Genomic DNA, 15,106 nt, shown 5'->3' with positions numbered 1-15,106 from the left:
AGTGGCACAGAGTCTAAAAACGATCTGAAAATCTTCTCTTTTTCTCGTCGCTACGGCCACAAATTACACTCTACACGCATAATTTTGGGCTCATTTTGTAGACAAACTTGTCCTCTTTCGTGTGATGTCCTCGAAAAAGCCGAGAGACTTACTGAATTTAAATAGTGAGACGTTTTGTGCAGCCAGCGCCCTCCTGTTCTCCCATTAAGTCCCATGTTAAAATTCAGAGCTGTTTTGTGAGCAAAGCAGAAATGCCTCCTGTCTTTAGATCGCCATAAAACGAAAAGTTGTTGTGTCAGGAATAAAACGAGGAGATGGCCGGACTCAGGAAGTTCTCGGGAGTCCGATGATCTATAGTACACTCTGATACGAGGTACGGTTCTCTCACCAGAGGATTTAGTTCAGGAGGTTCGCCGAACCCAAATCTCACTGCATACAATACAAACTCCTGTTCTCTGAGTCGCAGAGTCTTTTTAAGTCGACCATTTTGTCATTTTTCTAAAGAATATCTGGACATAAAACACACGTACATCTGGCCCAGACTTGTCCGCATCTCACAGTGTAATCGGTTTTTTGATAGCAGCTACGGTTTTGACACAATCGCAAGTTGTTCGGAAGAAACCGACAGCGAAAAAGCCGCTTTTCAAGGGAGGAGTTTAACAGGTGCAACTGTCATTTACACACACACCGGTCAATAACCCACGCACACACATCTGCAGGACAACAAGCCTGAGAATGATTATCTTAACGAGCTCAGTCAAAACAAGGGCATTGTTTGAAAACAATCTCCATCCAACAAACAGTTAAACTCAGCTTCACCAAGTGCTTTGCCAAAAAGGTTGAGAAAGTAGTCACACAAATGCACACACAAAAAGGGCTAACCAACAGCTAAAAAGTGATTAAAAACAGCACGTCAAAACTGAACAGGAACAGGTAAACAGTGGGAGAGGTGCAGAGGTAATTATCAGCAGGTGGGGCAGAAGTTACACAGGCACACACGCACACACACACACATTCAGACACATATATACTATACACATCTCCATGTAGGAGCAGATTGGGCTGCTTGTGTAGTTCAAGCAGACACACACACACAAACAGACGAAGACACACACATACGCAGTCACACACAATGACAGATACATAAACACACACACACAGACAAATGCATAATGAAAACCCCATCCCCCCGCCCCCTTGTTAACGCCGTTATTAGCTCTGTTAGCACAGTTAGCTCTGTTAGCGTTAGCGCCGTTAGCTCTATTCGCACCGCTAGCTGTTAGCTCCGTTAGTGTTAGCTCTGTTTGCTCCGTCAGCATTAGCTCCATTCATGTTTATTGATTCAGTTCATTAATTCATGTTAACAGAGACATGAAGCAGAGGAGAAAGCCACAGAAACACAGCTGGGACCAGTTCATTAATCAGGGACTGACTACCTCTGATATCTGCTGTTTTCTCAAATTGCAGCCTTTTTCAATTGTCCACTGCTTCGCCATAGTTTCTCCTAGAGACTTCATTCAAACTTTAAAACGTAGATAATTTTGTCGGCTCAAAATGACCCTCGGCACATTTTGATATCTCTTACGGTTTTCGAGCTATGACCATCGAAGGCCGACGTAAGACGCGAAAAACTGCGATAAATTTCCCATAAGAAATGAATGGGACCGGCGAAAAAAACAAGATTGAAATTGGAGTTTTTCAAACATCTGTAGCTCAGGCATACATTCACCGAGAGACTTCATTTCAACTTTAAAATGTAGACCCAAGTCTGGTCTATTGGTGTGTTCATCCACATTTTGATTGGTCCTATAGTTTTTGATCAGTCACTGTTCAATGACAGTGATCGTTTGGCGGGAAATTTTGAGATTATAATGGGTGTGTATTGCGCGGAATGTTCGCGCTAGAGTGCGTGCTAGAGTGGCACAGAGTCTAAAAACGATCTGAAAATCTTCTCTTTTTCTCGTCGCTACGGCCACAAATTACACTCTACACGCATAATTTTGGGATCAGTTTGTAGACAAACTTGTCCTCTTTCGTGTGATGTCCTCGAAAAAGCCGAGAGACTTACTGAATTTAAATAGTGAGACGTTTTGTGCAGCCAGCGCCCTCCTGTTCTCCCATTAAGTCCCATGTTAAAATTCAGAGCTGTTTTGTGAGCAAAGCAGAAATGCCTCCTGTCTTTAGATCGCCATAAAACGAAAAGTTGTTGTGTCAGGAATAAAACGAGGAGATGGTCGGACTCAGGAAGTTCTCGGGAGTCCGATGATCTATAGTACACTCTGATACGAGGTACGGTTCTCTCACCAGAGGATTTAGTTCAGGAGGTTCGCCGAACCCAAATCTCACTGCATACAATACAAACTCCTGTTCTCTGAGTCGCAGAGTCTTTTTAAGTCGACCATTTTGTCATTTTTCTAAAGAATATCTGGACATAAAACACACGTACATCTGGCCCAGACTTGTCCGCATCTCACAGTGTAATCGGTTTTTTGATAGCAGCTACGGTTTTGACACAATCGCAAGTTGTTCGGAAGAAACCGACAGCGAAAAAGCCGCTTTTCAAGGGAAGAGTTTAACAGGTGCAACTGTCATTTACACACACACCGGTCAATAACCCACGCACACACATCTGCAGGACAACAAGCCTGAGAATGATTATCTTAACGAGCTCAGTCAAAACAAGGGCATTGTTTGAAAACAATCTCTGTCCAACAAGCAGTTAAACTCAGCTTCAGAAAGCTCTTTGCCAAAGAGGTTGAGACAGGAGTCACACAAATGCACACACCAAAAGGGCTAACCAAAAGCTAAAAAGTGATTAAAAACAGCACGTCAAAACTGAACAGGAACAGGTAAACAGTGGGAGAGGTGCAGAGGTAATTATCAGCAGGTGGGGCAGAAGTTACACACGCACACAAACACACACACACACACACACACATTCAGACACACATATACCAGACACATCTCCATGTAGGAGCTGGTTGGGCTGCTTGTGTAGTTCAAGCAGACACACACACACAAACAGACGAAGACACACACATACGCAGTCACACACAATGACAGATACATAAACACATACACACAGACAAATGCATAATGAAAACCCCATCCCCCCGCCCCCTTGTTAACGCCGTTAGCTCTATTAGCTCTGTTAGCACAGTTAGCTCTGTTAGCGTTAGAGCTGTTAGCTGTATTCGCGCTGTTAGCTCCGTTAGTGTTAGCTCTGTTAGCTCCGTTAGCATTAGCTCCATTCATGTTTATTGATTCAGTTCATTAATTCATGTTAACAGAGACATGAAGCAGAGGAGAGAAGCAGACACAGACAGCTGAGGTGATCAACAGAGACAGACAAGGAGAAAGCCACAGAAACACAGCTGAGAGCAATTCATTAATCAGGGACTGACTACCTCTGATATCTGCCGTTTTCTCAATTTGCAGCCTTTTTCAATTGTCCGCTGCTTCGCCATAGTTTCTCCTAGAGACTTCATTCAAACTTTAAAACGTAGATAATTTTGTCGGCTCAAAATGACCCTCGGCACATTTTGATATCTCTTACGGTTTTCGAGCTATGACCATCGAAGGCCGACGTAAGACGCAAACAACTGCGATAAATTTCCCATAAGAAATGAATGGGGAAATTTCCTCAAATTTCAGCCTTTTTCAATTGTCCGCTGCTCGGCCATACTTTGTCCTAGAGACTTCATTCAAACTTTAAAACGTAGATAATTTTGTCGGCTCGAACACACCCCGTGTCCCTTTCAAAATTTCCCAGAGGGAATTTTCTAGTTATTTTTCATCTTCCTCCAAGTTTTCGTCCTCAAACTCGTCCCACAGCTTTGAGAAAACCCTCGCAAATTATATATCAAAACGTGCGTATTGTTCGGGATCGGTGTGCTATTACTTTTCTCAAATTTATCGCAGTTTTTCGCGTCGTAAGACGCGAAAAACTGCGATAAATTTCCCATAAGAAATGAATGGGACGGGCGAAAAAAACAAGATTGAAATTGGAGTTTTTCAAACATCTGTAGCTCAGGCATACATTCACCGAGAGACTTCATTTCAACTTTAAAATGTAGACCCAAGTCTGGTCTATTGGTGTGTTCATCCACATTTTGATTGGTCCTATAGTTTTTGATCAGTCACTGTTCAATGACAGTGATCGTTTGGCGGGAAATTTTGAGATTATAATGGGTGTGTATTGCGCGGAATGTTCGTGCTAGAGTGCGTGCTAGAGTGGCACAGAGTCTAAAAACGATCTGAAAATCTTCTCGTTTTCTCGTCGCTACGGCCACAAATTACACTCTACACGCATAATTTTGGGCTCAGTTTGTAGACAAACTTGTCCTCTTTCGTGTGATGTCCTCGAAAAAGCCGAGAGACTTACTGAATTTAAATAGTGAGACGTTTTGTGCAGCCAGCGCCCTCCTGTTCTCCCATTAAGTCCCATGTTAAAATTCAGAGCTGTTTTGTGAGCAAAGCAGAAATGCCTCCTGTCTTTAGATCGCCATAAAACGAAAAGTTGTTGTGTCAGGAATAAAACGAGGAGATGGCCGGACTCAGGAAGTTCTCGGGAGTCCGATGATCTATAGTACACTCTGATACGAGGTACGGTTCTCTCACCAGAGGATTTAGTTCGGGAGGTTCGCCGAACCCAAATCTCACTGCATACAATACAAACTCCTGTTCTCTGAGTCGCAGAGTCTTTTTAAGTCGACCATTTTGTCATTTTTCTAAAGAATATCTGGACATAAAACACACGTACATCTGGCCCAGACTTGTCCGCATCTCACAGTGTAATCGGTTTTTTGATAGCAGCTACGGTTTTGACACAATCGCAAGTTGTTCGGAAGAAACTGACAGCGAAAAAGCCGCTTTTCAAGGGAGGAGTTTAACAGGTGCAACTGTCATTTACACACACACCGGTCAATAACCCACGCACACACATCTGCAGGACAACAAGCCTGAGAATGATTATCTTAACGAGCTCAGTCAAAACAAGGGCATTGTTTGAAAACAATCTCCATCAAACAAACAGTTAAACTCAGCTTCACCAAGCGCTTTGCCAAAAAGGTTGAGAAAGTAGTCACACAAACACACACACAAGCAGGGCTAACCAACAGCTAAAAAGTGATTAAAAACAAGCACGTCAAAACTGAACAGGAACAGGTAAAAAGTGGGAGAGGTAGAGAGGTAATTATCAGCAGGTGGGGCAGAAGTTACACACGCACACAAACAAACACACACACACACACACACATTCAGACACACATATACCAGACACATCTCCATGTAGGAGCAGGTTGGGCTGCTTGTGTAGTTCAAGCAGACACACACACACAAACAGACGAAGACACACACATACGCAGTCACACACAATGACAGATACATAAACACACACACACAGACAAATGCATAATGAAAACCCCATCCCCCCGCCCCCTTGTTAACGCCGTTAGCTCTATTAGCTCTGTTAGCACAGTTAGCTCTGGTTGCGTTAGCGCCGTTAGCTCTATTCGCACCGTTAGCTGTTAGCTCCGTTAGTGTTAGCTCTGTTAGCTCCGTTAGCATTAGCTCCATTCATGTTTATTGATTCAGTTCATTAATTCATGTTAACAGAGACATGAAGCAGAGGAGAGAAGCAGACACAGACAGCTGAGGTGATCAACAGAGACAGACAAGGAGAAAGCCACAGAAACACAGCTGAGAGCAATTCATTAATCAGGGACTGACTACCTCTGATATCTGCCGTTTTCTCACATTGCAGCCTTTTTCAATTGTCCGCTGCTTCGCCATAGTTTCTCCTAGAGACTTCATTCAAACTTTAAAACGTAGATAATTTTGTCGGCTCAAAATGACCCTCGGCACATTTTGATATCTCTTACGGTTTTCGAGCTATGACCATCGAAGGCCGACATAAGACGCAAACAACTGCGATAAATTTCCCATAAGAAATGAATGGGGAAATTTCCTCAAATTTCAGCCTTTTTCAATTGTCCGCTGCTCGGCCATACTTTGTCCTAGAGACTTCATTCAAACTTTAAAACGTAGATAATTTTGTCGGCTCGAACGCACCCCGTGTCCCTTTCAAAATTTCCCAGGGGGAATTTTCTAGTTAAGTATTCAAGCAGCAGGGGATGATGTGCTTTGGATGCATTATATCATTGATTAACTGTTTGCCTATATGTGGTTTCTCAGGCCTGTGTAGCTGTAGTAATAATATGCTCTATATGAATATATATTTTATATGTAATATATATTTTTTATTTTATTTTGTTTTGCATTTTTTCCCTATTTAAATGTTAATAGACTGAAACCAAATGGCAACTAATTCTGATATTCAGGCTATGCAACCTCTGCATACCCACTGGATGTTTAAATATATGCAGTTTATGTGTATTTATACATAATTTGCTGTGCTATAAACTTGTCAGGTCCTCTCACAGGCATCTACAAATGACAATGCCTAACTCCTGACGCTGTAGCCTTGATATGCAACTTGTATAATAAAGATTGAGGCATTGAGTTGCATTGTAGAATGTAGGATCCAGCAGTTTTGGAGCTTGAACCATAAAAAGGAATGATGAAGGTCAGGATATCTCTGCCTCTGCTCTTTTCAATTTTACTAGAATTCTTTCACAATATCAATATCTTCATGAATATTTCCCTGCTATTCATCTGCACATATTAATTTGAATCTTGAGTGTAAAATAAGGAACACTGTTTGGCCGTGTGTGACACACCCAGATTCATGTGGCGTTCAAGAAGTTCCTTATTTCAAATGCTAAGCCTGCATTTGGAGAAGTGAGCCAGCCGTCTTTAGTCAGGAGGACTTCATACTGTTATAATACGAGTACACATTTGAGCAGGACACATGTACACACTGTGTTGCCTTGCCAAAACTGCCCTCCAGAGACAGGAAGTTAAAACCGGTCCAGAACCTGCTGCCCTCTGCACGGCCTTTCTAATCTAATCACGCAGCTACACCACTGTCTGCCAGTGGAGGACTGCTCCAAGTACTCTCAAATAAAGCTTTTTGTCATGAATACATTATTATGAAATATAGCAACTATTCACTGGTGAGATGCCGTATTGTGCTTGGAAAGATATAGTCATTGAGATAAAACTTGCAGCAGGTCACTCAAGGTCATGAACTTCATGAGAAGTCACGAGTTCTTCCTAACTTGTGGTTGATAAAGTTAAAACAATCATGCAAAAACTGTTTAGGATGTTTACATAAAAACTTACAAACGACACAATTATAAAAGACCACAGAGAAGTGTCAGAGATTTCTGTAATTGTGTTCAGTTCTTCATTGCTGCCATTACACAATTCAGCTAATAATCTAATCTTTGTGTTGCATTATGTCAACATGCTCTTACAACACTCACTTTTTTACTGTTTGTATTTCAAAGAAATTTATGAATTGTTACTAGCTGTGTATTATTTCCTGACTGAAAAACATAGCCTCGGCTGCAATTGGTTGAAATATTTCCACAGCACCTAATCTGGTCGCCAATTGGTTGATTCAGCTGTCAGTCACAAAAACACTTGATTAATTTGGGTCTCTGGCTCTGGCTTTGGCTCAGAGGTCAGATTCGTGAGAGCCAAAGAAAGATAAAAAAAGAAGACCTCTCACTCTGAAACTATTTCGTAAACTGGGAACCGGATGATAAATGAGCAAAACATGGCCTAACATTACAGATAATCTCTGTTTTTAAACATAATTGGCAAATGATTAGCTTTAATAGAAAAGGAGGGAAATCAGGTGGTTATAGCTACAACTAAAATGAAGATTTTTTTTTGCTTTGTGAATATTTTGATTTTGAATAATTAACTTTAACATCCTAATATTTTTAACTTAACTTTGAATATTGCAATTTGTGCTAAAAAGAAGCTCAATGTCGAACAAAGGTTTATTATTTGTCTGCCCATGTCTTCAATTCCAAAGCATGTAAATATCCTGAATTTTCTCTATTTCAAAATGCATTAATGTGTGAAAAAAAAATCAAATCAATTCACAGCTATTACAAGTTATAAAGCATAAATTGCTGCTCAAAGGGCAACGTTCGGCTAACATGGTAACATGTTAGCTCTAAGCTCAAATTCGCTCCAACATCACAATTGGCTTCCTCAATCTCTGGCTAATGTTAGCTTAGTGCTAAGAGGAAAAACATAAAAAAAAGTTAAAAATGTGGCCTATAATTGGTGAGATACGTGTAGTTTATAACAGCACAAGTGATGTCAGTTATGCTAGCTGACTAGGTGTTGTAGCTAGCTAAAATTTTCTAACGCTAGCCAGCAGCAAATCGTGTTGAGTTAAACAAAAGTTGTGTGCTTTGTGAATTCAGCTTTTCAGTTGTGAGTAATAGATTGTGTTATTCCTTCTTTAAAAATGTACTAATATCAGAAACAACAGCATTTAGAGCCCAACTTCAGTTGGGAGACAAACTTTTTGTGATTAATTTGAGCTATCATCCTTATCCAAGGCTACTTTGTCTGTTTTGGACATTTGAATGTAAAAAGCCATGAGCTAACTGGACCGAGTACTCTAGAAACCTTATGACGGTATAACGATATAATGTCTGGATGTACATTTTTTTTCGGGGTATAAGCGCCTGTGCCTCAGTCACTCATGGAGTGAGTCATCTTAGTTAAAGTACGATCTTTGTTCAGGGGGTGTGTACGTGCAGCTTGAGGGCGGTAACCACTGCAGTCCCACTACAGTATCCCTGCTGCCGCGGATACGGACAGTGGTACTTGGCGACGCAGGCTAATTGAACTGTTCGTTTTAATTTTTTGGCAGGTGACAGGGACCTAGGGCAGGCATGGCTGGCGCGGTCGCACCGAAGCGGCAGGACACCCGGAAATTCTTCGAGAATCTGTCCGGCGCTGGTAAATCCATCGCCGTCCTGACCAGCGGAGGAGATGCCCAAGGTAACGTTCAGTGACTTGAGTTCCATTATCGGACGGCTCAAACGAGTCTGCCGATTTCATCACTGTTACCTCAAACTAACGTTGCTGGGAACAAACGTCTTAAAATCAAACAGCTCTCAAACCGTGCTGCCCGTCGGCATGTTACAAACTGACAGCCTCATTATATTTGTTTTACTCAAAGCGGCACGTAGGCTAAATCACGAGCGTTGAGCGCGGTTAGCTGGTTCCACCATCAGACACTCATTACGCCAATTTATCGCTGTCGGTAAAATATGAGCATTTCTCACTGTTACGCTCTCGGCCGGACGTTTGCTGAATGTAATCGTCCGTATTTACTTGGAGAAATGGCAGAAGCGCGTTAGCGGGTACCCTGTCCGATAATGGATGTGTAGCCTCAAGCATGTCCTCTAAAGGACTCGTTACGTTACAGTTACATCCTCCCGTGCAGCCAGTCGGTGCACTTTAAAAAGGCTTCATCTCGTGCTTAACAGAGGAAAAGTTAGGTTTATTTAAATTGTATATGTATTTTTTTTTATCTGATGCTGAAGTGGGGATTCTGTCTTATCATTTACGGTGTTGACTGAATCTGGATGGCGGTTACGCAACAGCTGAGGCTCCCGTTCACACGTCTGTCACACATTTTTACATGAATGCTGCAGTATTTATCACGGATAGAACCGTTTGGTGTTCAGGTGTTATCGATAATCCAGGCCTGCTTGAACTCAGTCCAGGTTGAAACAGGTGCTTTTTGATCATTTGGGAAGCGGCACTGACATCAACAAGTGGGCGTAACCAGGGAATATTTCAAAAGATTAAAAAAGGAAAAATAATTCCCTGACATGCTGTGTTACTGTCCTTATTAAACCCAGCCTGCACCATCACATCTGTATGCGCTGTGTTCACTGCACAGCAGAGATGGCGCATGTGTGTATCTGTGCGTGCATCTGCGTCCCGGTGCGCATCCACGGTGCCACCAGGACATCTAATCTAATCATCACATGAAGCATTACTAGAATATTTCTCCAGTGTTCCCATAAGGAGTTCAGTGACTATGCAGTGATCTTACTGTAGATCTACATGACAGGATTTTAAATCTATTGTATTGTCTCTCTGACTTAGGACTTCCTGTGTTTGGCCTCATGATGTAGTTTTTTGATCCGGTGCTGTGTTAAAAACCCTTTAGAACTGCATCAGGACTGTCTGTGGTGCTCTGTTGGAGATGTGACAGCGCTGAAGTTTGCCTTCTCAAAGCTCATGAGCACCATCTCATTTGTTTGGATGAGTAATAGTAAAATATTTAAAACGTCAAACTAAGTGACCGTGATGAAATGAACTTCCAGGAAAAATGCTCGCGCATCACAGTAGACGCGTAGAAACACGTGTCTTGCATCACGGACGATGAGTCTGGAGAGGACCAGTGTCAAGGTAGTCATACTAAAACACCCCACTTCCGAGTGTGTACCTTTCACAATAAGTAATATGTTGCAGTCCGAGGAGCGGCGCTTTAATTTTGAAGGCGGACTGTTCGTCTTCCGGTCTGTTTTGCAAGCTACTGTACACATCCTGTCACGGAGGGTTGTGCAGCCTACGTGAGGAACAGAGTGTAAGCAGGAATGTCCTGGTGAATAGAAGGAAAAAGAAATTAAGCCAAATAAACAAAACACTACCCTTAAAAGTGAGGTTTTAATGAAAAATAAAATGGTTATATGTTACTGAGTGATTTTAGCATGTTTGTGGGGCTCAAAAACTGATCTCTCACTTTGTGGTGTTTTTGTGTGTTTGCAGCCCTGCAGTGCTCATCATCAGTACGTGCATATTTACTCGGACACATATTCAGCAGTTTGTCATCCTTCTATGGTTTATCTGCCATCTGCACACAGAGTTGTAGGTTAACCACTGCTATTGTTGGCTTGGATGCTGTTACATAACACTGTGCGCCTATAGGCTGTTACTGAAGGCCTGTGATATGTCGTTTTCTCAATCTCCTTGCAGCGTATCGCAGCACATCAGCCCTCCTGCTGGATATTAGAGTCAGCCTGTACTGTAATAGCGTGGAAACAGCACATCTGAGCTGTGCTTTCATTCACTCATTCATAAAAACTGGCTGATTTTCTGGTATTTTACTTGGTTTTTGCTTTTGTCTTGTGAATGCCTTTGAATTAGGTGTCAGCCTTTGTGTCTTTTTTGATAATCATTAAAATGAAATAAGACGCAAAGTAAAATTTCTTTTTTTTTTGAAGGTCAACAAGCTAAGAGCTTCATTTGACACTAAAAGCCAAATGGTTCCCTGTTTCTGTAATTACATGTCCATTATCTCTATGATAATAAGAAACATTTATTGGTTTCATTTACTTATTTTGACTTGCATTGCTTCCTTCTGTTCTAGATATGAATTTACTATCATATGATACAAAGACAGCCTGAACCAGACTCCTACATAGTCGCCTTCACAGTCACTTTCAAAGCCTCACGACAAATTTTGTTGACGGAAAAAGTTTTATGTCGACAAAGTCAAGAGATTCTGGTAAAATCCTGCATTCCACTGGATTCTACATACAGCAACCATCTTCAATTTTAACAAACGTTCCATGAATTTCTGCACCCGGTCTTTGCTTTGCCCAAAATATTCCAACCACAGATGTTTAGTCATTGCAGCAGGCCGGAGGGAAGTACTCAGCTGGAACACACACACACACAGAAATGAGACGCGTTTGTGTGGTTCGGTATACGTCGTCCAGTAAAGTCGCCACATTCCTTTTTGTTTAAACTCATTCGACATTTAGTCCAATTCAAACCCATTTCACATACTGGCACAGAACCCTTTCAGCCAATCAGCACTGTCCTGGTCTCTTAGCAACACTAGCTCATCCCATCAGTCCTGGTTAGCGTACAGCACTGCCTGAGAGCGCATGCTGTGTCTCCTCCCTGAAGAAATCCCCCCTCCCTGTGTGCATCTATCCTGTATGTAACTGCTGCGTCAGGGGCAGCACTAGTTGTGGAAATTGTCTATTTGTTTCATTCTTTGAGGGAACAGATACAAGATTTATATTAAACTGAATATGTTTGGGTTCTGACAATAATTAGCAGATTGATTTAGCCCAAGTTCAGTGCACACTCAAAGTTTTACCCCCTCCCAGATTGTAGGAACCACTTTCATAGCTGCTCTGCTGTCTGAATTTTTGCAAATGTAGTTTTTTGAGGTTAAAACTTTATTCTCAGCAACAAATGCTGTTGAATGTGACAGCATCTAGAAATATGGCTGACCACTGCGGTCATTTTTATCCTCTGTCATTGTAGAAATGCGTTGTTCACGTCGCAGAAGTGTTCGATATGCGGTGTGTTGTGATAGAAGTCGAGGCAGTCCTCTGTGGTGCTGCTGTGCCAATCTCAGTGAAATCAATACAGCGGCTACGTGTTTTTCATGCAGTGCTGTCGCCCGTTCGAGCAGAGCCCAGCACATGACATTTTCATCCAAGGAGTAGTCACGTCCCGTGCACATTGTGCAGATAAGGGGCAGTGAATGGGAGGGGTTGTTTAAAGCTGAGGTGTGGGAAGATATTTGGCTGAGAGGCCTGCTGGCTGTGAGGGACAGCTTGTGCCTGCTGTGCTCAGTGCTTGGCTACAGTCACACTGCCATAGAGAAGATCTACGGCGCCTCAGTCGCGCCGTGTAGAAGTCATCATTTCATATCAGAGTGCCTCATATAGTCGAAATGTTTGGTTACAAGCAGGTTGATTCCCAGTCAGCCGGTCTGGAGACTGGAGATTTGCAGTGATCTTTGATCGCAGATAAACATCAGCTCTCGATGTGCGTGCAGGTCGCAGCGCTGAAGCAAAATGTCAACAAGACATCAAGTTACACAGAACGTCTCTCAGCTTGTTGCACATCGCTCATTTTTCTTTAACCGTTCGTCTGATTGTGTAAAACTGTGCAGTCACTGCGTCGACTCGCAGCCTCGGCCTGAGACTCACGGCCTGTCCTGTTTCTAATTTCACTAAGTGCTCCGCCAGACGCTCCTGTGTTTTGACATGAGATCCTCGAAGGCACTGTCGTCCTCGCTCTGTCTCTCTCTCTCCTTCGACCTCTCCACCCCTCCTGTTGTCTGCTGGTCTGTCTGGCTTCTGCTGCTGTTTCTTTATGTCATTATGTTCAGTTTTTTCTCTCTCTGTCTGTCTGTTTTCCCCAAAGTTGAGTGGAAGAAGGAATGGATCTGAAGGTTAAGGTTAAAAAAGGTTAAAATCTATTAACACGTGATTTTTTTAATGATCAGAAACAGCTTTTTCTGATGTTTTTCTGACCTCCTGATCTTTTCTAATGTATAGAAAATACTCCTGAATTTCATTTAAGAACATTTTGGAAATCATTTTTCAGTTCACTGGATAGTTGGATGCACACAAACATTAGTTATTTGTATCTTCTCAGGTGGTTTTGGAGGAAAAGAAAACTAAGATGCATCTGTAGAGTTTAAGACAGGCGGTGAAATACACATTACTAATGAATTCTTAATGTTTCCGTGACAACCACAAACTCCTCTCTGTCTTTTCCCAGGTATGAATGCGGCGGTACGGGCCGTCGTCCGAATGGGCATCTATGTGGGAGCAAAGGTCTACTTCATCCACGAGGTGAGGCGTGATTCGTGACTCGTGCTCCAGACGTGGCCTCCGGGGGGGTCTGCAGTCTCTGTCACACTCGACAGTGAGCTTAATTAGTACTGAAGATCTGGGCTGTGGCTGTCTCTGACAGAACCAGCAGGACTCAGAGACCTGACCCTGCAGAGTCCTGCGTTGTCTGGACTTGAATTTAGTTTAATCCAGCTATTTTCACTTGTTTGTGTACTTGCTATGTTTTTAAATGTATGATTGTTTCACTGCTTTGCTCTGTCGTGTCTAAAGGATTATTCCGTTAACACATGGGCTTAGACAGGGTTGCATAGATAGATCAAAAATCAAACATTAGCAGTAGCTGTCCTTTTTTCAACAAACAAACTTCATTTTAAAGCAGAAATCAGAGAGAGCGCGTTTCACAGCCAGTGAGTTATTGGATCTTAAACACCATTCAGCACAGTTAGCCAGCAGAATGACTGTTGTAGCTGATCTGCAGGGTGAGTATCTGCCCCCCAAGTCTGTGCAGTGCTGAGCACACTGTACAGTGGGGGCTTTGGTAATAAACTATTTTATTACCATGCATATCACAGTGCTTTGTCACTTGTGGAAGCAGCTCACGATCGTTAATATCTCCTCCCCTGTTTAAATGACATTGAAGGCAGCGCCTTAAGCCTTTTCTCTTTCCTCGGTCGGTCTCCATGTCACGTTTCCTGCTGGCTGGACTTCTTATTTATTCATCGTCCACAGAGGGGACATCTACTTCCTGTTTGAACTCCCTGGAGGGTCCATCTATATTTATGACAGTGCAAATATGTGCTCATATGGATGCTGACGGTATAACACAGATGCTGTGACCATCAGGAACGTTGGCTCGTTCATGTAGCTGAATTTTCAAAAGAATATATTTTAGACAAAACCAACTCATACATCGTCTCTTAGTTCAGTGTGTTGACTTTGATGACTTGTGGTGGTACATAGTTGGACCTGCATGACTGTTCTGCTTTACACTATTTTGCCCGAGCTATTAAAAGTCGTTCCTATTTAAATAAGCGCCTGTTTTATATTTAAGTATTTCCTTCATTTGATTTTGCCTAAATAAAATTCATAAGCTCACAGACATGTTCACATAGTTTACCAATTAATTCTTAATTGCATTACATAATTAATCTCACTTTCTTTAAATATGTAATAATTATATCCTGTGTTGGGATAAATTTAATCTGCAACAGAATTAAAACCAAAGCAAATTAATATCAAAAAAGAAAAACAACAGTAAATCCCTGTTTTCTGAATATCTGAGAGTTGTTCGATATTTAATGTCTGAGGTCATATTTGCAATTTGAATGAGCATAACGCCACCGACGGCAGCGACCGTGGAAGGTAGAGACGATCTGGTCTCAGTGTGGATATAATTGGATTAGCAGGGGCAGGCTTCATCCTTCACTGTCTGCACTGTCATCCCCATCAGCCTCGAATAACCACTGGGCTGTGAGTAATGACAGCTGAGTGCCGCGATGCCTCTGTTTTCTTCTGGACCCTGGTCGGTGGTTTGCACAACACGGCAACTA

General features: G+C 42.2%; 1 protein-coding gene across 3 annotated transcripts in view; it reads left to right on the top strand.

The window, feature by feature from the left end:
* Positions 1–8,744: 8,744 nt before the first annotated feature.
* Positions 8,745–15,106, top strand: part of LOC121615390 (ATP-dependent 6-phosphofructokinase, platelet type-like) — a 31,429-nt gene continuing 25,067 nt past the window's right edge. For all 3 annotated transcript variants that reach the window (XM_041949733.1, XM_041949735.1, XM_041949734.1), the window contains exons 1-2: positions 8,745–8,934; positions 13,483–13,556. In XM_041949733.1, coding sequence (XP_041805667.1) covers positions 8,826–8,934; positions 13,483–13,556 — 183 coding nt within the window. In that variant the 5' untranslated portion in view covers positions 8,745–8,825. The remainder of the gene's footprint in view (positions 8,935–13,482; positions 13,557–15,106) is intronic.

Source organism: Chelmon rostratus, chromosome 12 (genome assembly GCF_017976325.1).
Source record: "Chelmon rostratus isolate fCheRos1 chromosome 12, fCheRos1.pri, whole genome shotgun sequence".
Classification (NCBI taxonomy): domain Eukaryota; kingdom Metazoa; phylum Chordata; class Actinopteri; order Chaetodontiformes; family Chaetodontidae; genus Chelmon; species Chelmon rostratus.
This window is presented reverse-complemented; position numbering and strand designations above follow the sequence as displayed.